Below are 23,476 nucleotides of genomic sequence, written 5' to 3' on the forward strand. Positions count from 1 at the left end.
AGGAATTTCCGATTTAAGGACTGATTCTTTTGTAAAATTTCGCGAGAAAAGCAATGGAGCCACTGGTTCTCTCTGAAATCCACTCCAAAGCTCAAAAAAATGTCTCAAATTTGAGGCTGTAATGGAGGGAATATCCCTCCCCTGAGAGTCCACTTCTACATCAAGACAAATTATCCATGCAAAGATAGGGAGCAAATGCATTGACAGGGCTGCCACTTTATTTGGGGGCTCTAAAACTGAAAAAAGGCAACCTGCTGATGCATTTGCTCCCTATCTTTGCATGGAGAGTTTTTATAGATATAGTAGTCTGCCGTGCAAAGGAAAAACGCCGTTTGAACATTCGAGAGTTGCCAAATTTCCTCTCAGAAAATAATTATTTTTGAAGAAAGATATGAATATTTTTCCGGGAACTTTAAGTGAAATTGCGATCAAAATTATATGAAAAATGGGCCTGTTGCATGCAAGAGATACAGCCGTGCGAATAGACTTTGTAGTGGTTAAATGACACGAAAATTACGATGGTCACATTAAAAAAGTCTGAAATACACTCCTTATTGCGCAATTTGCGTTGTCAGGAACGCGCTTTTTCAAATTTCCCGCGTCTGGGGGCAGTTTTCTAACGGAAACAATTAACGGCAACTCGCGGCTATTTCCGGTCAACTAAAACTGACAACATAACCTAAAAATCGGAGCTCGTGATATCGTGAAATGAAATGTAGAAGGATTGCGTTGGATATTTAAAAGTTGATCGATTTGGTTACTGCATAAAGCGTATATGGACCACTATAAGAGATCACGTTGGGTTTGTAAACAAACTGAAGGAAAAAATAACAACAACAACAACGACTCGATATCTTCCGGAAATCACCGAGCCCGCCGTTTGTTCGTTTCCGGTGATTAGAAAACTGCCCCCAGACGCGGGAAATTTGAAAAAGCGCGTTCCTAACAACGCAAATTGCGCAGTAAGGAGTGTATTTCAGACTTTTTTAATGTGACCATCGTAATTTTCGTGTCATTTAACCTCTAAAAAGTCTATTCGCGCGGCTGTATCTCTTGCATGCAACAGGCCCATTGGAGGGAAAATATTTACAAATTTTCCCGAAAATTCTTGATTTACCACAGGAAATTTGGCAACGCCTAAAGGTTCATACGACGTTTTTCCTTAGTATAGCAGCAGTGGACTCTCAGGTAGCTTGGGATATCCCCTCGACTACGGCCTCAAACTTTGGGAGATTTTTCTTGAGCTTGAAGTTGATAACAGAGAAAACCAGTGGCACCATCACACGTTTCTCTCGATATTTTACGTAAGTGTATATACTGAAATCGCTAATTCCTTACGCATACACACGGAGAAAAAAACCTCGTGCGTGGGACCTGAAGTTTAGGTCATATGGATCCCTGAAGTTTTCGGATTGAGCATCTGAACACTTTAGATCCAGCTGCTGAGGTTCGGATCACACATCTGAAACTTAAGTTCTTACATCTGAAGTACTTCAGGTGTGAGAATCGGAGTTTTTCGGATGTGAGAACCGAAGTTTTTCGGATGTGAAAACCGAAGTACTTCAGATGTAAGAACTGAGATTTCAGATGTGTGATCCAAACCTCAGCAGTTGGACCTAAAGTGTTCAGATGCTCAATCCGAAAACTTCAGAAATCCATATGACCTAAACTTCGGGTCCCACGCACGGAGTTTTTTCCTCCGTGCAAGAGCTCTACTCATCCAGAAATATGTTCATAATAATACTCGGCGTTGACGGCGAAAGTCGCACAAATACTCGTGAATACTGATTATTTGCGGGATACTGAAATACCTAAACTTGATGGTGGGCCTTTCAAGTAGAATCTGATCTAGGGGCGGGAGTGACCACTGGAAGAAAAGCGATGAGCCTCTGCGTAGATGACCGGTCACGGTGGAGCCCCCGTTGCAGTCGCTGGGGCTGTTGTTCTCGCTGAAGAATTGGCCCCGAAACTCCTCCGAGTCACTCAGACTGCTCAGGCTGAAATACTGCACTGCCTGCATGGATCGCAAACTCACTGCAACAAGGACGAAATCCATCTAGAAACGTTTCTCCTCGATTAGTTTTTCTTTTGGATATGTCGAAGGCGATTAGTCGAATCAGGCATTTTATCAAATACCTAGGCCGGTAGTCAAATTTTCACAGTTTACGGCCGGAATTCTGTAAATTTATGGCGAGGAGTTCGATATTTTTGGGAGAATAACTCTTCAAATTTGCAAACTCTCCTTGTTTCTTCCCTTTTACATGTCTCTAGCACATTCAAATGTTAAAATTTTAAAAATTCTAGGTTTTATGACTAGCTGAAAATTTCATGAGAAATATGCACTCAAAATCAAGAAATCGTTTAAAGTACTATTGTATGCTGCATATTTTTACAAAGAATTCTTTCTTACCGGAGCAATGAATCATTTTGTCTAGAATTACGGTTAAAAAATCAAAATTTCAATCTAAGTAAGAATATTTAACTACCAGCCTAGGTATTTAATAAAATCTTGATTTGACTATTTGCCTTCGACAGACACAATCGCCAGGATCAAACCGATTTTGGTTGATTTAACCACAAAATTTGGTTGATCAAAAAAGTCATGTTGGTTGAGCTGACTGAGGAAAAAATCACTCAAAGTAACCCAATGTAACTGCTGACACTGGCATTTTTAACTATACTAGGTGAAGTTTTGCGATCGTGTAAGGTGCAATATATGGATCGGTCCGAGGCAGGCTGCCCAACCAAAACTCCCAAATGTGCAATTTAAAATGATAAATGTATTCATCTCCCCCTTGCGGATGAATTTTTAATCGAACAGTGGCCGAATACAAATTCATCCGGCATAAGTCCCACGACTCGAAATTACTTTTCCAGCCGTGACTCTCTTTTGGCTGCCACGCAGTCTTCATAGTTTGCTTTATTATTTCATTTTTTAGCGCTAGGTCATTTTTTAACTCGACAAGTTAATCGTTCTTTGCATTGAAAAAAGAAGAAGAAAAGTCCAGTAAAACATTAAAAATTAAATTTTATGTAAAACTTTAGGTCCGTTGTGAAATACGTCGAATGTCCTAAAGACAGAGGTATCTTTTCTGTTAGGTATGAAAGTTTGATCCTTTTCACTGAACGAGACTCACAGTCTATGCGTTGAAAAAGCTGTGTAACCCTCGGAATTGACCTACTTGTTTTATGTTGTTGTAGACTTTATAACTGAATCGAATAAATAATGCACACTTCAATTTGGTTACCTGAAAGGCACTCGTCCGTTATGAAAGGAGAAAAGAGCTGTTTTTAGCGGTTTGTAAGCTTTCAAAGAAACTTGTCGGAAATTTTATGACTTTAGGTGACACAACTTTACCTCATTGGTACCCTCGGAAGTGTTCGGGAAAGATCACTTTCTTGAATTTATTTAGTATTTTCTTCAAAGTTTTCCATGCTGTTTTGCAGCATGAAAACTTTCACATTTTTTTTAAATATTTAATGCAGTCATGCGGTTACATTACGTCATCTAGGGCCGAATTTACCTACTTGCCGCCCATGGGACGCCTGTATTTTGCCGCTCTCTCTCATTCGTTTTGAAACATCAATAAAAACCATGAAGTGGGCGTGCCGGAGAGGGAGACGTGCATAAGACGCGTTAACTTGTGTTGGACACATTTTTTGCGAAAGCCCTGTCAACACTACTAGCAAAAGTTCAAGGAACTTTACGCGAAACCTATGTTCCGGAAACCTATCTCTGTGTGGTCAAGGCCTTCCATTTATAAGAAATGAATGAAAAAATTATGAAAGAACAAATATAAATGTGGTTTCATAATCTTAACTTCCGCCGCCGCGGCGCGCTGACCGCACTGTGTTTGGTGCAATGCTTGAAGTATTCCCACAGTCTTGTAGGCGCTATGCGTCTCACGCCGCGCCCGCTGCTGACCGCACTGTGTTTGACGCAATGCGTGAAACATTCATGCAGCCTTGTAGGTGCTATGCGTTTCACGCTGACCGCACCGTATTTGACGCAATGCGTGAAGTATTCATGCAGTCTTGTAGGCGCTCATATGTGTTACATGCCGACCGCTGGGCCGAGGGCTTCTCCTTTTCATCTCAAGTCCTCGTCATCGTTGCTCTCTGCGTCGCGCCGCTCCAGGCCAAATTGTGTGTTCGGTTTCTCTCTTAACTCGACTAATTAAAGGTGCTGTCTCTTGTATCACCGAAAGACAACATACTCTCAGAAAATGAGAGATTTTGTCGCCTTTTCTCGTTTGTAATTTTTTTTCTGAATCCGATTTTCTTTCGTACTTACATTTCAAAAATTGCAAAAATTTCCGCCCTTCCCCCAATTTGCCGCCCCCCCCCAAATTTGCCGCCCCCCCCCCAAATTTGCCGCCATGGACCGCGGCCCATGTGGCCATCCCCTAAATCCGGCCCTGTTGTCATTAGCCCTGTTTGGTAGTAAAAACATAAGAGTCATGTATCCCAATTAGGTACATATTTGAAAGTTATTGCCCTTAAGAAAAAAGAAATGGTAGGGGAAAAAAAGAAAAAACAAGCAGTGAACTCCAACACAATGTGTTGGTAAGGCGCGATATCAACTCAAGTATCATTAACCTGAGCATTTCTCATTTAGAGAAATTTCACTGCGAGTATAGCACTAGCACATGCAGGGAATGCACGATCTACAACTAAATTGATGGCGAATCGTCCATTTATTTTTGAAAGGTTTGAATCGATTCTGACGAGCGGATCTTTTGTTAAAATCGATTTCTTCCGTCCTGAAGCAGTCGAAAGAATCAGTTCCTTCCCATACTTTTTACGTTTTATCAGCTAATTTGGCTCAAACTTTGTTGAGAAGAAAAGTACTAAAGATTCACGGCAAACCCTCATTTCTTTTTCATGAGAGATCCATTCCAATTCATCCAATTCTACCGATTCTTCCGATTCCTCAGGGGTTGAATCGGATCGGATCGTCTCTTCACACGATAATTTGGATTTGCTCAATCGGTTAATTTTGAAATTTTAGATTTGCAGGAAAAATTGAAATTACTGAATCGATTATTTAGAAGCCCGATCTTTGAATTGAATTGTTTCTCCCTGGCCGATTCAGATTGTTTGTAAAGAATCAATCCTCAGTCCAAGAATTGCCATTATAATTTTTGACGGCTCAAACGAAACTTGTCATTAAATTTTTTCTCTCTCTCAGTGAACGTAACCGTAAAAGGGATGCTCTTGTACCATCAAATGTCATGCATTAGCTTGTCCACTTCAAGTTCGACGTCCACCTCCACCCTATCCAGAAATTAAATCATTGTGATGGATGTTTTAAAATCGGTATCTATTCTTGACTATCAGAAAATACTTCAACATATTAACTTGAGGTTCATATTTGCTCCATTAAAACTTAATTTTTGGCCAATAAAAGTCCAAGACCCCCAAAAGTCCACTTCAACTTGACTTGAGACACAAATAATTTTGGAGCCATGGATGAACTCAGTGCTGAAAAGTACGTGCATCAGACGCTTTTCGCATGAGGTTTGGTCCATCAGCGTTGCCAAAATTCAGAAAAAAACAACAATATTCCCGAGAAATTGGGTAAGGAGAGAGGCCGTAGATTCTTTAGAGGTAAGTTTTGAAAAAAAAACTTCGATGTATAAAAATGTACTACTTTATGCGTAGAACTAGTTCCTTCAGTTATAAAAAAAGAAGAGTTATAAAAAAGAATCTAGAAGTAAATTGAAATAAAGTCTTTTAATTAACTATGTACAAATCGCCCGTCATTCTGAAATAAATTAAGACAAGTCGTAACAAAGTAAGATCACTGGAAAGTGATATTAGATAAAATTTGTTAACTTTAGAAACATTAACCTTTGAAGTTAAAAAAATTGACCGATTTTAGTAAGTTCATAAATTAAAGATTTAGTTAAAATATATGATAATCGATCTCTATTCTATTAGTAAATTTAATTTATATTGTTGATTTTATAATAAAATGCTAAATCTACTGATTATCGAGAAAAATACTCAACTTTTGAATGTGGACTAGGTCTAATAACATCTTCGTGACTTCCATTTTCTCTGCATTTTTATTTATTTCAATTGTTTTCCTAATTTTTGACGTAGATTCTATCTTTGGGCCACCCTGGAGATTTAGAAAGGCCTTTAAATGAAGCGGTTTGATGCGTGTCAATGTACCAACAGAGAATTCTGATTAGTTCAGAACTTAATATTCATGTACCACGGAATCTTTAGGATCAGGAACCTTAAATATTCAAAAGCTTACTCTCTCCTGCAGGGATAAATGCAGACAAGAGCGAGAGGGAGAAGATGTATAGTTTCGGAAATATCGTGTCTCCTCTGACGTAAAGACGTATCTCGATTTTCGCATGAGCCCCAGAGAGCATGGATTTATATGTGTATTAGAGCTCACGTAGAAATTGGATTACATTTTTCAGTAAGGAACCACTATCTCTGGCTCTCCCATAAAACCACATATCTGCCTGGGGAAACCTATGGCATGTATGTTGTTTCTAAAATGGGCCAGAAATAGTGGTTCCTTATTGCATAATGTAATCCAATTGAGATACGATCTTACGTCACAGGAGCGACGATACGTGTGGGCGGTCAACTGAACGTATTCATGGTAAAAGGACCTATGTCTCACGCAAATCCTATGCATATAGATCCTTTTAGCATAAGTACGTCCAACTCACATTGTTAGAGAATGAGACCCGAGCCCCGAAATCGCGCGAAACTTTTGTGATTTAATGGAATTTGTATCGGAATAACGGTCCGAGATCCGAAGCAGGAAAATGAGGCTATCATGGACATCTTGCCACGCTGTGATGGAAATCAGCTCTCTCCGAATGGTATCTCAGTGTCAAGTGAGCTAATTTATAACGAAGTCTGGCAACAGGGGTTCTATCCGAGTTGAACTTAGTTTCCGCTCCCGGGAGATGAACGTTGAAATGACTGAATGATGTTCCGCGTTCATTCAAACTCTATTCGGAGCTCCGTAACTTCCGAGCGACACCTTTAATTTACAAACCACCAGGGGATTCTTCTCTGATTGGAGGACTTCTTCAATAAAAGGGCGTATCGTTTGAGGCTTCCAATATTCCTGAGATTGTGCACGGCAAAATGCAAGGTGGAGCTTTTGGATGGGTAACTTGCACACTGAAAAAAAATTCTCGGCGTTTTTACCAAGGTCCGTTGGTACCTGTACCATCTCACTTTTTTTTACCAATTATTGGTAATTTTACCAAGACGGACCGGTAAGCTTACCTAAAAACAGGTATTTTTACTGTTTTTTTTTTCAGGTAAGAATACCATTTTTATTGGTAATCAATTCCCGGTAACTTTGCCATTTTATCTCCGTAATTCTACCACAGTCGATAAACAATATTGGCATTTTTACCAAGATCCATTAAAATTACCGAGAAAGTTCAATAATTTTACCGAGATTTCTCGGTAAAATTACAAATTCCATAAATAGTAATTTTCCCAAGAAAAAACTGGGATCAAATAGAACTCTGAATTCTTGGTAATTTTACCCTTTTCTTAGTAAACACACCGAGATTTTTTTTTTCAGTGTAATTAAAGAATTACGCTGCCGTGCTAAGGAAGAACGCCGAATGAACATTCAAAAATGCCAAATTACCCTCGATAAACTCTTTATTTTTGAGGAAAGTTATGAATATTTTCTCTTGAGAATTTCAGGGATTTTACGCGAAATTGATACAGAACTAGCTGAAAAATTGGAAGAAAATTATTCATAAGTTTACCAGAAAATTTGTGTTCTATCAAAGGAAATTTGGCAACGCCTGAAGGTTCATACGGCGTTCCTCCTTTGCATGGCAGAACGTTGCACCATCTTAGCAGCATAAGAAGCTTTAAGGACCGTTCAAGAGTTACGTAACACACTTAGGGGGGAGGTGGGTTTGAGCCAGAGTTACGGTGGCGTGGCGTCCTTTGCGATCTATCGACTGATCTGCCATTTAAAGCGATGGGAAAGAATCGATAAATAGGGTGTTCGCAACGAACACCTTAAAAATCGATTCTTTATCTTAGCTTCAAATGAGGGAATATCTAATATCGATTATGCACGCCTCGCCACTACAGCGTTACCGTGCGTTACAAAGGGGAGGGGACGGTCAAGCCAAGCGTTACGTAAAAAATCCAAGCCGGGGGGGGGGGGGGAGGCTTTAAAAAATACGTGCAAAAAATTGAAAATTATAAATTAATGAAATATTAAAACTAAATTTTATGTTATAATTATGAATAAATAAAACAAATCTATTAATGTAATTTCACTCCTATGTTGATACCCTCCCATCATATTTCAGCGAAATATCTAAGGAAAGAAAGAAAAATAAAACCCGAATTTTTACAAGCTGTTTTCTCAGCGTTTTCTTGATTTTTTAAAATGGGAGAGGGCCAGGCCAACGTTATGCACTTCAAAAGGGGTGTGCAGCGCTGCGTTACGGGTGCATTACGAGGCGAGGGGGGTCAAAAAATCGGAAAATTGCTTTTACGTAATAATTAAACGGCCCTTTTGTACGCCCTTTTGTAGAAGAAACCCTTTTAGGAGACTGAATAGCACCTGTGTCTCAACAAATAAAAAGAAAATGCACACCTATCGAAGCTAGAGACGAACAAAATTATTCATTTTCTTCTAATTGTCATAGTGTGCGTGGGGTTTTCCGTGCGGCGTGCGAAAATTCGCACCTACGAAAATTTACCAGTGAAATTTCCGGTTACACCTTTAATAACACGAACAAACTGCTGTTTTTTATTACTCTATCAAAGATTTACAGAAATCGTTTAAATGTTGAAACCGACGAAAACACAATCTTTCAAGGAAAATATCCCATTTTTTAATGAATCGGCAAGTGCATATTTTTGGGGCCGGCTCTTGTAGAGAAGGGGGTCCGAGCCATGAGTGGATTCAGATATTTCGAACAGGGAGAGCGTGAGGGGAGTTGGGGGGCCTCCCCCGGAATTTTTTGAGATTTAAAAGCACCTCGTATGCAGTTTAAATGAATTGCATCTTGAATAATCAGCAAGTACAAGTATCCTTACTTCTTCTTTCTTCCTTTCTTTCCATCTTTCGTTCTTTTCATTTTCTTCCTCTTTTTTCTCAGGCGAACGGGGGGAGGGGGGAGGGATAAAGTCCGCAGTCTTACGTAAGACACCCGCTTGGAAAAAAGGAATCATTTCCAGTAAAAATAATTTTGTAGGTTTTTTTTTCAGATTTCCTTCGTTATTTTCTAGAAAAGATGGAGAGGGGAGGGGGACAAGCTAGTCTTAGGTACGTAATTCAATAGGGGGAATTGATGAAGTTGTTATACCGGTGTCTTGCAGAGGGGATCAAAAAGTTGGTCAAAATCCTCACGTAATACTTGAAGGACCCCTGACGGGTATGTATTCTCTTTACCGAGACAGAGAGTGATGGGGAATTGTTATCAAATTATAAAAACAATTCGGAGAAAACTTTGGAATCTTTCCTGAGCGCATTAATACTAAATGCAAAATTAAACTTCGCAAATGCAAATGCAAATACAAAATGCAATTTAGCCTCTCTGGCTCAGAGCCCTTCATTTGAATATTTCAAAAGATATTCAAACATGTAATTTGAGCTTGGGAAGCGCAGACATGTCGGGGCATCCTAATGTGCTAATATGCTTGGATACCTCGGCTGTCTGCAGCGGATCTGGCTTATCTGACCAGGATCACGAGCCAATTTATTCACAGCATCAGGCGTAGCAGCTTCAATTTCTGGCAGATGCCATATCGGTAAAACATCACGGGTCCCCTATCGACCCACGCGGCATATCAACGGTGAAACTGCACTGCTGATGAGTTTACCGGAGAGAGCAAGATGAACTAAAATGAAGTTCTGAGAAAACGAGTACTTATCCGAGGAAAGTACGGACGAGTCAAAATATTGAGCTCTTAGGGCTAAAAAGGGCAGCAAACCCTCTAACACGAACGCAATGAACGGAGAGAAAATCTTCGTGCATGAGACGGGGACCCGAAGTTGAGGTCATATGGATCTCTTAAGTTTCCGGACCACGCATCCGAAAACTTGAGGTCCAGCTGCCGAAGTTCGGGTCAGACATCTGAAGTACTTAGCTACCGAAGTGTTCGGGTCACACAGCTGAAGAGCTCGGTACATACCGAAATACTTCAGGTGTCTGACCCGAACTTCGGCAGTCGGACCTCAAATTTTTGGATGCGTGATCCGAAAACTTCAGAGATCCATATGACCTCAACTTCGGGTCCCATGCACGAAGTTTTTTTCTCCGTATGCTAGAAAGTTTCCGATGTCAATCTTCAGATTCTAATATCAAAGTAAAAAGGCCAAGAATGTTCATAAATGAGCAACCCTCCGCTAAAATGAGTAAAAACACTATTATCTTCCTTATTGTGCCGTATTTTGGGGGCTGATGGAGGATCAACTGATTGTGAGAGGCCCAAAATGATCGGTTTTAAGTCATGAGCATTTAAAAAATTTTGACTTTGACCCCGTCCCCTATTTCCTCGGGGTTTTGGGCAAAAAAACCGAGTATTTTTGGGCTTCCCAGATAATCTTCTGTCAGCCCCCAAAATATGGTACGACTCCCCGGGGGGCCAAAAACCCCGATTTTGGACAATGTCCTTCATGCAAAATCTAAGTCAAATTCATGCTTTACAAAACTACGTGTCGTGATGATTTAGGCCATATTTAGGATTTAGGCCATTAGGCCCTAAAGGCTCTGTGGCCTAACCTCCAAAGTTACTGGCGTATCCGTACTCTTCAGAGTCTATACAGCAGTGGCGTGGTGTACTTTGCGATATATCGATTGTTATGCCATTTAAACCTACGGGAGAGGATCAATAAACAGGGGATCAACTAACGCCTTAATAATTGATTCTTTACCATAGCTTTAAATGGCATAACAATCGATAAATCGCAATTCACGCCACGCCACTGGTCTACAGTCGCATGAATTCATGACGACGACCGCAGTTTGACGGTGTAAAAACGGGTTGATGAAGCAAGTCCCTCTTTTCTTCGTGGCCTTGGCTGATATAACAAACTCGACTCCATTCATAAGTCTGCACCATTTTTTTGCCGTCCGAAGTTCGGGGAAGTTAGTTTGGCAACAGTTTGATGGTTTTTGCACTGGCGCAAGTTCGAGTAAGTTGAGTTGGCGGCCCTCCAAGAACCAGGATGGCGGGACGTTTGTTTAAAAGGGTCCGATAATGAAGGGATTGTATGCACTGGAGCAGTGCACTGTGCACTCCGGCTCGCACACCCGAATCTCCGGCTGCCAACTTTGTAACTACAGTTTTTCTTCGTTAAAATGCTTCACTGACTCCGGCTTGACAACTGCAGAGCTCGGCAACTGACAGTCTTCTCCAGTCACGCGCTTGGACCCGACTCCCAGTCTGTCGTGCTAAGGAAGAACGCCGTATGAGCTTTCAGACGCTGCCAAGCTTCCTTAGATAAAAAGCGAATTTATTGGGAAAACAGTGAATATTTTTTCCCAAAATTTTCACGCAATTTTGCACGCAATTTAATCTCAAATGTTTGAAAATTTCAAGGAAAAATAAGCATGAATGTCGTCGAAAATACATGGTTTATCAAGGGAAATTTGACAACTCTTGAATGTTTACACGGCGTTCTTCCTTAGCACGGCAGCAGGAGCGTGGCATGCTTTGCGATTTATCGATATTTCCTCCATTTGAAGCTACGGTAAAGAATCGATTATTAAGGTGTTCGTTGCAAACAGCCTTTCCATCGATCCTTTCCCAAAGGTTTAAATGGCAGATCAATTGATATATCGCAAAGCACGCCACGTCACTACCAACTCCATGCCCAATCCTTCGTCTAAATCCGGTCATCAGTGCCTTTAATTTATCTCTTCGATTAGCTGATTTCTCGTCTTCTCATTTTTTTTCTCTGACTCTTCCAACCTCCTAACAGCTAAAGTTCGGTGGGGTGGCGTACTTTGCGATGTATTGATTAATCTGTCATTTAAAGCCACGGAGAAGGATCGAAAAACAGGTTGCTCGCAACGAATAACTCGATGATCAATTCTTTACTACAACTCCAAATGAGGAAATATCGATAATCGATCATTCACGACTCGCCACAGCTAAGGTGAATTCCATATTTGGACTACATTTTGCAATTTGGAACTATAAATTCTGCCTCATCTGAAAAAACACTTATGTGCATAGGGAAACTAATGGCACATACGTTGTTTTTAAACCGGGCCAGAATGTATAGTTCCAAATTGCAAAATGCAGTCCATTTCAAAAAAAGCACAATCCGTCGTTCCCTTGCGAATAGTGGCGTAGCGTGCTTTGCGATCCATCGATTGATCTGCCATTTGAACCTACGGAAAAGGATCGATTATCAGGGTGTTTGCAACGAACACCTTAATAATCGATTCTTTACCTTAGCTTTAAATGGGAAAATATCGATACATCTCGAGGCGTGCCACGACTGCCACGCCGCTGCTTGCGAAAGAACGTAACTACATTTCAACGTTGCCAAATGAACCATCGCAAGTTGCATTTTTACCAGGAAAATCTTGGAATTTTCTGACTGAAAATGTCATTGATTTTTCCTCTGATCTCACTTGAAGATCAAAGAAATTTTGGAAAAAATTGCACTCGTCCATTCTTGTAAAAAACTGAATTGTTTGAGTCAACAATGCAACCTTTGAATGGAGTTACGTTCCTTCGTTCTGGAGAAAAGGGATCGACATCATTCCGTGCCACTTGTTTATTTTTAATCCTCCTATAAAAATCACCCATTTGCTAAATACAATTCTAGCTGGAAAGAACTTCAGCTATGCATTCACCACTGCAAAAATTTCAGAGGAAATGGACAAGGCCAGCGTGCATGGAGGCTATCTCCATTTAAATCTTCCGTCACATTCTTACGGCGCAATGATACAACTATTTGAACTCTCCGGAATGCGTGAGGTATCACGCCGCATTTGAAGGCGTTTTCAAAACAGCCAAGTTCCGGTACCCGGATTATCGTTTTGTATAGTTCATATCTTTTTTATATTCCGTGCCACTTGGTTATTTTTAATCCTCGTAGAAAAATCACCCATTTGTAAATACAATTCTAGCTGAAGCGCACTTCAGCTATGCATTCACCACTGCATAAATTTCAGAGGAAATCGACAAGCCCAGCGTGCATGAAGGCAGGCCCGCCAGAAGGGGGGGATACTGGGTCCCTGGTACCGGGGCCCGGGCCCCGGAGGAGGCCCGTGTTACCCGTGAGAAACCACTACGAATTCACATGCAACCCTTGTTTCGTAAGAAAAAGTGAAAAATTCACCCTAAAAAGTTCGCAAAAGGTGAATAGATTTTCAGAAACACGCTGGGGCACTGTAGAATTCTTCTTAAATTTTCAAAGAAGTATACTTCTTGGAAAATTTCTATCTATTTTCAAGATTTTCAGTACAGAGGGATATTTTTAGTAACTGCGTTTCATTTTCTTCCTTCGTCAGATGCTAAGAGTCTCCAGTCTGGGCATCCTCGACTTCAATGGCTCATGGCTCAACTCCCTTGCCATAGACAAACGAAGGGGGAGTCCAGGGGGGCCTGGCCCTCTTAGAACTGAAAATAGTATCATATGCCCCCCCCCCCCAAAAAAAATAAAAATTTTCCAGATGTTTTGAATGCAACAATTCGGAAGTATTTTGTGCATGCCGAAAGTAGAAAAAAAACATACTTATTCCGCAGAAATTGATGGAAAAATTCTTTATGGAAGCTTCAAAATGCGTCCAATTAGTCGTATAAATTCTAAAATTTCTTGGGGGATGCCCCTCGGACCCCCCCCCCCCTCCGTGCTTGGGGCCCGGACCTTAAAACTGGTACCAGGGCCCGACATGGGATGTGGCGGGCCTGAATGGAACTATGTGCAAGTCGAAAGATGGGGTGTGCTCGTTAAATGAGGGCCATAAGAATGAATGGGACTTTAAAAGCGCCAGTGACGTCAGCGGCAACGACCGAGACCGGGTAGGACGGGGAGATCGGTGGCGGGACTCTTTAACTCATGAGCCCTGTTCACAACGCTGCCTTGCTAAGGAAAAACGCCGCATGAACATTCGAGAGTTGCCAAATTTCCTTCGATGAAATGTTTATTTTTGAGGAAAGCTTTGAATATTTTGCCTCAAAATTTTCAGGGACTTTACGTGAAATTGCGAACAAAATCATATGAAAAATTGGAAGAAAAATACTTACAAATTTTCCCGAGAAATCGTGATTTACTAAAGGAAATTGGCAACGCCTGAGGGTTCACACGACGTTTTCCCTTAGCACGGCAAAACGCTCTTGTCACATGCCCACTGCTCACGAGTTAGCGCTCAGTTCCTTTTGATTTAACGTTAAATTCCGCTTTTCCATTTTCTCAAAAGGAACTATATCCACTTTTACACCGTTTCTTATGCAGCTTGCACGAGCACACCCTATCTTTCCACTTGCACATAGTTCCTTTTAGCATAAATACGTCCACTTGACTCTTCAAAAGTTACGAAAATGAGAAAATACAGTGTTGCCAACTTGTAAGAATCGCCACTAGCCATAAAGTAATAATATCATGACTCACCTTTATAGGATATCCCAGGTACGAACCCGTGACTGGTGTCGAAGAAACGATGAGTTAAGTTGAAGAGGATATCCTCGGGGCGCCCGGTGACGATGGGCCCGTCGTGGGTGTCCAGGTTGTTCCTGCAGGAACTCTTCGTCGGTGGATCTCTGTTCCTTCCCCCCTGGGGAGAGGTCCCGTTGGACTCGGGGTCTCCGGTCGGGGGGCTCCAGCTATCCAGGGAGGGGAGGACTCTCGTCCGCGGGGATTCGAATCCCGAGGGAGCCGACGTAGAACTAGAATTAGAATTAGAAACGGTCGAGCAGTTGTGAACGGGGACTAGGAATAGAATCAAAGCGAGTAACTTAAAATTAACGCATTTAAAAGCAAATAAAAATTGTTGCATTTCAGCTATATCACAGACGGAGTAAGGGAACCTCGCTACTCTTCTCGGACCGGGAGTCGAAATTGGAACTCCCGAAATATTGCTCCCATGGTAAACAGTATTGCTTCGTTTGTACTCGTGACTACCGCAAGCCGTAGTCGTTGCCCCCTTTCGGAATTTCCCGATGTCACAATCTCGGGTGGAGACCTCCTCCCCCGCCTCCTCCTCTTCCTCTTCTTCTTCCTCTTCTTCTTCTTCTTCCTCCTCGTCCATTCTGATGAGCATGCGTTGCGAGGGTGTCAACTATGAATCACAGTTGTGCGTCCCTGCAACAAAGCGATGGGTTGACAGTAAGTAAGGTGAGAAAAATGAATAACCATTCTTGTGAAGTAGAGTTACCAATTAATTTGTTTTCTTACCTCCCTCCTAAAGATAGCCTGCACTGGAAAAAATACCGTAGATTTTACCAAACTCTGACACAGTGATCCGAGTATTGTAATCACCAGATTCCATGGTAGCTTTTCCCATACTATCGTAAGTACAGCCAGAGTTCTGGTGAATACTACTTTAATTCTGGTTATTTTTACTAAATAGTATGAGTAAATAATCAAGTAGACTCATTGTAGATGTTACCATACTTTTTTTTCAGTGCGTCGAACCGAAAAGAGCCCTGTTAAGGTTAGGTTAACTGAAATTGACTCGATCCACTGTGCGCCGGATCTGTTTTAACCCGGGCCTCCAGGACCTTATGTCCACATACCTTTCGTCCATTAAATAAATGTCCACCGCTATTTATGTCCACTAAACATTAAGTCCAGTCTATATTAAGTCCACATGATTTAATGTCCAACCATGATTATGTTCAAAATTGTCCAAATTGTGGACATGTTATGTCCACATTTTTTTCTTCTCATTTAAATGACAGGAACCACCTCAAAAATAAATGCATACTACTACTACCTTCATTCTTAAAAACATTTAATTCATGAATCAAGTCATGAAAGAGAACAGACTCTAAGAGCAGATAAAAACATATGTTCACGTGTACACTGTGCGGATATGATAAGATGAAAACCGAAGCGGGAGCCTAGGAAACGCTCCAATGCCAATCAAACATTTTTCAGTAACAGATGCTGTCAAAATTAAAAGTCCTCTTTAACTAGTTACTTCGTGCGCCTTCAATCTTGTAGGATACTGTGCAACGCCTTTGACGCGAAATAGTAGCTTAAAGCACTGCGGCGCGGCACTCAACCAGCGTGACACGCGCATAGGCGCCAGTGCGCGTTCTGCGCTGCTAACACGCCGCTCCGCTCTGTGTTAGGCTCTAATATTTAAACTCGCGGAGTCAGCGTTTTTCAACTCATGATTTTGAAATTTTTGCACTCTCTGCATTGATTATTCCAAAGTAGTAGTATTCACCAAATTTTCTCATTTCAATATTGTCAATATAGTTTTACGCACGGACTAAAATATAACGCTTGAATTTGATTTTAATGGACTTTACATTAGTGGACTTAACTTAGTGGACGTTTAAGTAATGGACTTAACAATAGTGTGGGTTTTAGAACTATGGACGTAAAAATTGTGGGCGAAAAGTCTGTGGACGTAAAAAAAGTGGACATAAAGTCCGTGTACCTGACCCGGGTAATTAAAGCTAGGGGTATACTGCCGTGCAACACAAAAACGCCGTAAACGCCATTTTACATTTTTTTTAAACAACTTATTATAGCAGAAAGACTTGTGTGCCTCAGGACAATGTTTTTACAGAATTTTTTTGCAAATACTATCAAAAACTTAACTTGAAATTGGAGGTTCATGGGTACAACAGTTTTTACGTTATAAAGTATTAAGTTCCAAAAACCGAGGGAAAATCTTGATGTATTTACGGCGTTCTTGCTTAGCATGACAATATAGTTCGAGTGCCAAAAAAAAAAAAGTAAAAACCCGTAAAAAAAAAGAAAGAGAAAAAAGAAGAAAAATCTAAGCCGAGGAGGCTGTCGACGAGGTATAATTATATGCATGAGAGACGAATCCTTGCAAGGATTTCTGGAGCAAGGCCGCCAACAGCGAGATGTTAGATTTAGGAAGCCAAGCAAGCTCGGCTGGCGGCCATCGACGCGATGCCCCTTCGCCTCCACTTTCATCTCTCTCGGGGCGACGCACAGTGGATCGAGTCAATCGGAAAGGTCACACATGGAATTTTTTACTAAAAGTGCAAATTTTAAGGTGATTTGATGGACGCCATATTTTGTGTCAGAACGGCATGCGATATATCGCATCAATTGGCTCCATTTTGTCAGCTACTCGTCATTTTTCTCGAATTTTGAGATCGCCATTCTGTTGTCAGGTGACTAAAGCACTCACTCACCAATTTTAACAAAGAAATTCAACGTAGTAAAGGCGTGGTTTTTTTAGAGAGAAAACATCGCATTCGGTACTGATATCGAAACTGCACTCGAATGCGATATTTCCTCTCTGAAAAAAAAAACCACGCCTTTATTACGTTGAATTTCTTTGTTTTGGTAAGTGAGTGCTTCAGTCACCTGACAACAGAATTGCGATCTCAAAATTCGAGAAAAATGACGAGTAGCTGAAAAAATGGAACCAATGGGCCTGTTGCATGCAAGAGATACAGCCGTGCGAATAGACTTTTCAGAGGTTAAATGACACGAAAATTACGATGGTCACATTAAAAAAGTCTGAAATTCACTCCTTACTGCGCAATTTGCGTTGTTAGGAACGCGCTTTTTCAAATTTCCCGCGTCTGGGGGCAGTTTTCTAACGGAAACAATTAACGGCAACTCGCGGCTATTTCCGGTCAACTAAAACTGACAACATAACCTAAAAATCGGAGCTCGTGATATCGTGAAATGAAATGTAGGAGGATTGCGTTGGATATTTAAAAGTTGATCGATTTGGTTAGCGCATAAAGCGTATATGGACCACTGTAAGAGATCACGTTGGGTTTGTAAACAAACTGAAGGAAAAAATAACAACAACAACAACGACTCGGCATCTTCCGGAAATCACCGAGCCCGCCGTTTGCTCGTTTCCGGTGATTAGAAAACTGCCCCCAGACGCGGGAAATTTGAAAAAGCGCGTTCCTAACAACGCAAATTGCGCAGTAAGGAGTGTATTTCAGACTTTTTTAATGTGACCATCGTAATTTTCGTGTCATTTAACCTCTAGAAAGACTATTCGCGCGGCTGTATCTCTTGCATGCAACAGGCCCATTGATGCGATATATTGCATGCCGTTCTGACACAAAATATGGCGTCCATCGAATCACCTTAATGTTCAAATTCGTTACATTTTCAATTTTAAGGGGTGCGCACAGAAGAAAATTTCACGATGAAACCAACGGAACCTCTTGCAGGATTGCCACAGAATTTAGAAAATGAAACTCCCTGACATTTTCCTGATTTCTCCGACACATTTTGGTGAAATTCCCTGACAATTGAAGATCTGACGGATGGTTAAGAAAGCATAATTGAAAATAGTTTTCAGGCATGATTTCTTCTTCAGAATCTCAAACCCATTTTGGAGAGCAAATGAAGGTGGTTCAATAAATTTTCCCTGACATTTTCGTCATTTTCCCTGCTTTCCGTGACTTTTTAAAATTCCCCGACATTTCTAGGTTTTCCCGTTTCTCCCTGACTGTGACAACCCTGCTCTTGTAAAATCTCGGAGTTTCGATTTAACGGAGTTATGAGCTTTTAAAGTTTCCGAATTTCGTTCGAGCTCGCCCCTTGTCTGGATCCACTGTGCGACGACGCGTCTAGCCGCCACCGCGGTGCATAATAATAGGCTGCTGGGAGCTCCGCGAAGCGCGATGAAGCGAAGCCACAGGTAACGCCCGCGCCCGCGCCACGCCGCCGCGCCGCGGAACATCCAAGCGCAATCACGTCCTCCAAATCTCCTCAGCATCCAACGCCAACACAGGCACCGCTGGCCCCCGAGGGGATCAGGACGTTACATCCACCCGCGATGCATCCAGAGACAAGAGACCCTCCACTGGCCTCCCAGCGACAGGTGGAAGCTTTTACTTTCGGGGTTTCAACAATTCCTCATGGACAATTATTAGGGAGCAACAGTCATCACCCTATTTTCGGCTGTTGACTTACCTACATGGTCGATGATGAGCTTCGGATGACGTCCTGAGCCAAACAACTTTCCCAAACGTCGGCCATTTTCGGCTTGTTTGCAAAACGAAACTGCCGACACGTTGTTGAACATCAACCACGAGGTAAGTCAACAGTAGAATGCTGAAGTCCCGAAAGTAAAAGCTTCCACCATGGCCAAGATACTAGAGTACCTATATTGAGAGAGTATGGCCACTGGAGTTACCACCTCTGATTGGCTCAGCCATCTTAGGCTGAATGGAGCCCTTAGGACCCAAAAATGGCGGACGCCATGAAGTTAATGTAATGCAAAATGATTCAAAATGTAGTTGTCTTTGCTTATCGTAACGAGAACTTTACCCAAATGCACTATTGCGACTTTTTTACATATTTTTAAGGCTAATCGTGTGCAATTTTTGAGAAAAATGATCTTAGATGTAGTAAGGTTGGCGGCAAGTGCGGTTGGTGATAACCGTCAAAAGTTGGCAATGACCCCCCTCCCATCCTCAAAAACCAAAACAAAGCACCGCCATTTTTGGGTCCTAAGCCTCTCCATGGGACCCAGTGGCCATACTCTTTTAATATAGGTACTCTACAAGATACTAGTGGAGGGTCTCTTGTCTCTGGATGCATCCATCCAGCCGTTAGGTTAGGTTAGGTTAGGTTAGGTTATGTTAGGTTAGGTTCGGTTAGATTAGGGAAGTTACATAAGGGTGGATGCATCGCAGGTAGATGCAAAGTCACGCACTCGCCACCGAGACACCACTCTGCCGTCCTAGCGGAGAGAGTAGTAAGTGTCGGCCAAATTTTAGAAATCGAGTTTTCTTCAAAATGCGTCTGATCTCTTTCAGATGAAATTACTGAAATAGCTAAAACTAAAGTACCTGTATACAGGGAGAGTATTGTCATCTCGATCGTTTTGCTACAGAAAAATTGTGCCGCTCTCTGATCGGTCGGCTATCATGGAGCCTCCAATTTGGACCAATGTAAACCAACCAGAGCCCCTCCGCTCCTAGTTTGGCCCAATGTAAATAAACAAGATGGCGGGAAAGTCTTACAAAGTTCTAGACGTGATTTTGGGTGTGACAGAAACTTTTTTATATCCTACTTCTGAATTGAGTTCGGATCGAACTTTGATGAATATTTTTGCCAAAAAGTAAGCTTTGTAGAGTGATTATCATTCAATTCTCGGCCGATAATACGTGTTCCTCTGGGTCGGGTGTGTTTACATTGGTCCAACTTTGGAGCTCCATGATTGCCTGAAACTGATGAACCAATCAGGGAGCGGCACCGAGATGGCAATACTCTCCTGTACACATGTACTCTAGCTAAAACAGCAAAATTCATCTTAATTGTATAAAAACGAGACTTATGAAAAGGCCGCCACTGCGTAAAAAATGACGTATTTTCAGGCAAGACAGCAGTAAGTGACAGAATTCCTCTAGAGAGCCAGCGCTTTCAGGTACACCCTGATAAAAATTGGCGATAAGAGCTGCGTTTCAAAATACCATAGGAATTCTTATAGCCGGCTAAAGAAGGCTACAGAAAATAATATAGCTGGCTATAGAATGCGGAGAAAAGCATACGGCCGGGCTATACGAAGCGATAAAAAATTATGCAGCCGGGCTAGCTATAGTTCCTATCGCCGGGCTTTACACTTTATCGCCTGGCTGTTGCTTTTTTGCCATCGATTATAAAAGGCTATAAGAAATTGTGTAGAAATTCGTGTGCTTTGGAAATGATGTCCGTTTGATACGGAACCCCCTTAATATTTACTAAACACACATTATATTTTCCTTTAATATATATTTTTTTCATCAATTAAAATGAGAATAATCCATACAGGATGTGCAAACATTTCAAAATCATGAGTTGAATAACGCTGACTCCGCCAGATTAAATATTAGAGCCTAACACAAATTGGAGCGGCGACGCACTGGCGCCTACAAACCTAACAGGGATACTTCACGCATTGCGCAACGCGTGAAGTATCCCTGTTAGGTTTGTAGGCGCCGATATTTCAAGCTCTAGATCTCTGTTGTCCTGGCTGCCAGATTTCAAGACTTTAAATAACGTGTTTGGCGGCGGAATTTCTGAGTTATAACAATTTCCTTTATTTTTTTAAATAAAAATACTCTCCCAAATGTCCAATTTTCTTGGATCATAGACCTACTTCACCAAAATTGGTTTGGGGGCAATAAAGTGGTTCTCCACCCAAAAATGCGCTGCTACGGCCGATCTTGTAATTTCGCGATTTTTGATATGGATGCTCTTGTCCTCTTGCTTTTACAGACCTTTTTGTAAGGCCGATCAAGACCTTATGGCAACTTCGGCGAGAGATTTTATAAATTCCCGCTTTTTCTTCTGTGTCCTTATGGGTCTCTCGATTTTCTTGCTGAACTGTTAATTGACACAAAAGTAATTTTTGCGGCTGAGCGCTTTATAGAATTTTTTGAAAATTTTCTTGAACTGGTGACTATGATGTGGATGGAAGGTGAACTTTTTGTATTTCTCTACGCTTTTTTGGTTCAAGCTGTGTGAGGGTGGTGTTTTTGCATCTGGTTTCGGCACGTTTAACTTTTCTTTCGGAACTCGATACGAAACTTTTGGAAAACCCATTTTTTACGGCTATTTCGTCGATTTGGTCAATTTCCTGTAGATAGACTTCCTAATCCATTAGAATATCTTCCGTCCTATGTAGAAGATGGCTAAAGGTGGCTTCCTCATGCTGGGGGGGGGGGGGTGTATGTGCTTGTTGGCGGATGTATACGTCAGAGCTGCGGTAGGTTTTCTGAAAACGCTGAGCTTCATATTATCATTCTTCTCTCGAAAGTAATAAGTCTAAGAAAGGAAGTTTTCCATTTCCTTCGATTTCTAGTGTGAATTGTAAAGTTGGTTCCTGATCATTTAAGATCTGTAACGCATTATAGATTTCAACGGCATCTAAAAGGCAGAAAATGTCATCGACATGTCTCACCCAAAACTTGAATATTTTACTGAACCATGAGGTAATCTTCTCCTCGAGATCACTCATCACAATCTCAGCGAGGAAGGGTGATAATGGATTGCCCATGAATAAACCACTACTTTGGATGTGGACCAGCTTCATCATTGAGAAAGAAAACGCTGATTGATTAACGCAAGGGTTGACAAACTTCACGTAGGTAGAAATACATTCATCACTTGCATCATTTTTCTTCAGCCATATTCTTTAACCAACTCAACGGCCTGTGTGTAAAAGGCACTTTATGCAGGCTACTTACTGATTGGCTCATCACTCCTCATTTCTTAGGGAAGGGTTAAAGCGCTGAATAGGGCGTCTGTATACACCACTCACTCTTTACCAGCGCTGAAAGCTGATTGGCTAACCCTCTATCACCATTCTACCCCTGCGTTCTGTCGGATGGGATGTCCCCGGCTTTTTACTCGAGTGGATAGTCCAAGTCACACTATCAAAATCCTCCATCAAAATGTCAGGGTCAAGTGCTGTGATTGGTCCAAGTCATCGAATCAGCCAATCACAACACTTAACCTTGATATTTTGATGGCTAACTTTGATAGTGCGACACAGGCTATTCTGGGACGGATACATTTGGTTGAGAAGATAATCGCTCAGAAGTTGATGATCCTGGCGATTTCATCGCTAAAATATCGTGAAAAATCGCAACTTAATTTCAAAATATCGCGACTTTTCCGTTGAAAAATGCTACTTGGGTCTCTAGCACTGCCAAAAATAAAAGGCAAAACGTGTTGTCTTGGGGACTTAGGAGATTGAGTATTGTATTGTTGACTTTGGCCGGTGGCCCGGTAATAATACCGGAAGTGCTTTCTCTTCCAAAGTAAAAAAAAAAAAAAAAAAAAAAAAAAAAAAAAAAAAACTTTAAATCTCCGAGCTTAATCCAAAGTTACATTCAAAGCTAAGCAGAGTGAGTTCTTGACCATGAACACGCCATGAAATCGTAGCATGGGTCTCTCTGAAAAGGATCTTGCTCGTAAAACATGAGAATACTGGTAAGGATCCGAGTGTGATTTGATGCGCTTGGAAAGATGCCAAGGTTGCGAGAATGGCGTGCGCGATGAGTTTATTACGATAAGGAGGGAGATTCATTGGAGGGAAGAATGTAGCAGTTTGCAGAATTTATCGATCGCCCATTTCGTTCCTTTGCACGACCTGAGGTATCACCATACTTCCTGACACACATTCGCGGCTCCGTCGATGTCAACTCCGGCGAAATTGCGACGATGACGTTGACCGTATCACTCGTGACGTCACACGCTCAATCGATACTTCGATTGCGGACCCGGAGAGTAAGGATTCTCGATTTTGTTAGTGCACGCACTATGATTGTAACGACAGAGAATACTGATGTCGAAAGCAATTAGTCAAAT

General features: G+C 41.5%; 1 protein-coding gene across 1 annotated transcript in view; it reads right to left on the minus strand.

Annotated features, from left to right (window-relative positions):
• LOC109032040 (uncharacterized) overlaps window positions 1-23,476 on the minus strand; it is a 137,380-nt gene that overhangs the window by 77,103 nt on the left and 36,801 nt on the right. The window contains 2 exon segments of the mRNA XM_019043945.2: window positions 1,812-2,034; window positions 14,603-15,292. Of these exon segments, the coding sequence (XP_018899490.2) occupies window positions 1,812-2,034; window positions 14,603-15,239 (860 nt within the window). The 5' untranslated portion in view covers window positions 15,240-15,292.

This window comes from Bemisia tabaci, chromosome 2 (assembly GCF_918797505.1).
Source record: "Bemisia tabaci chromosome 2, PGI_BMITA_v3".
Classification (NCBI taxonomy): Eukaryota; Metazoa; Arthropoda; class Insecta; order Hemiptera; family Aleyrodidae; genus Bemisia; species Bemisia tabaci.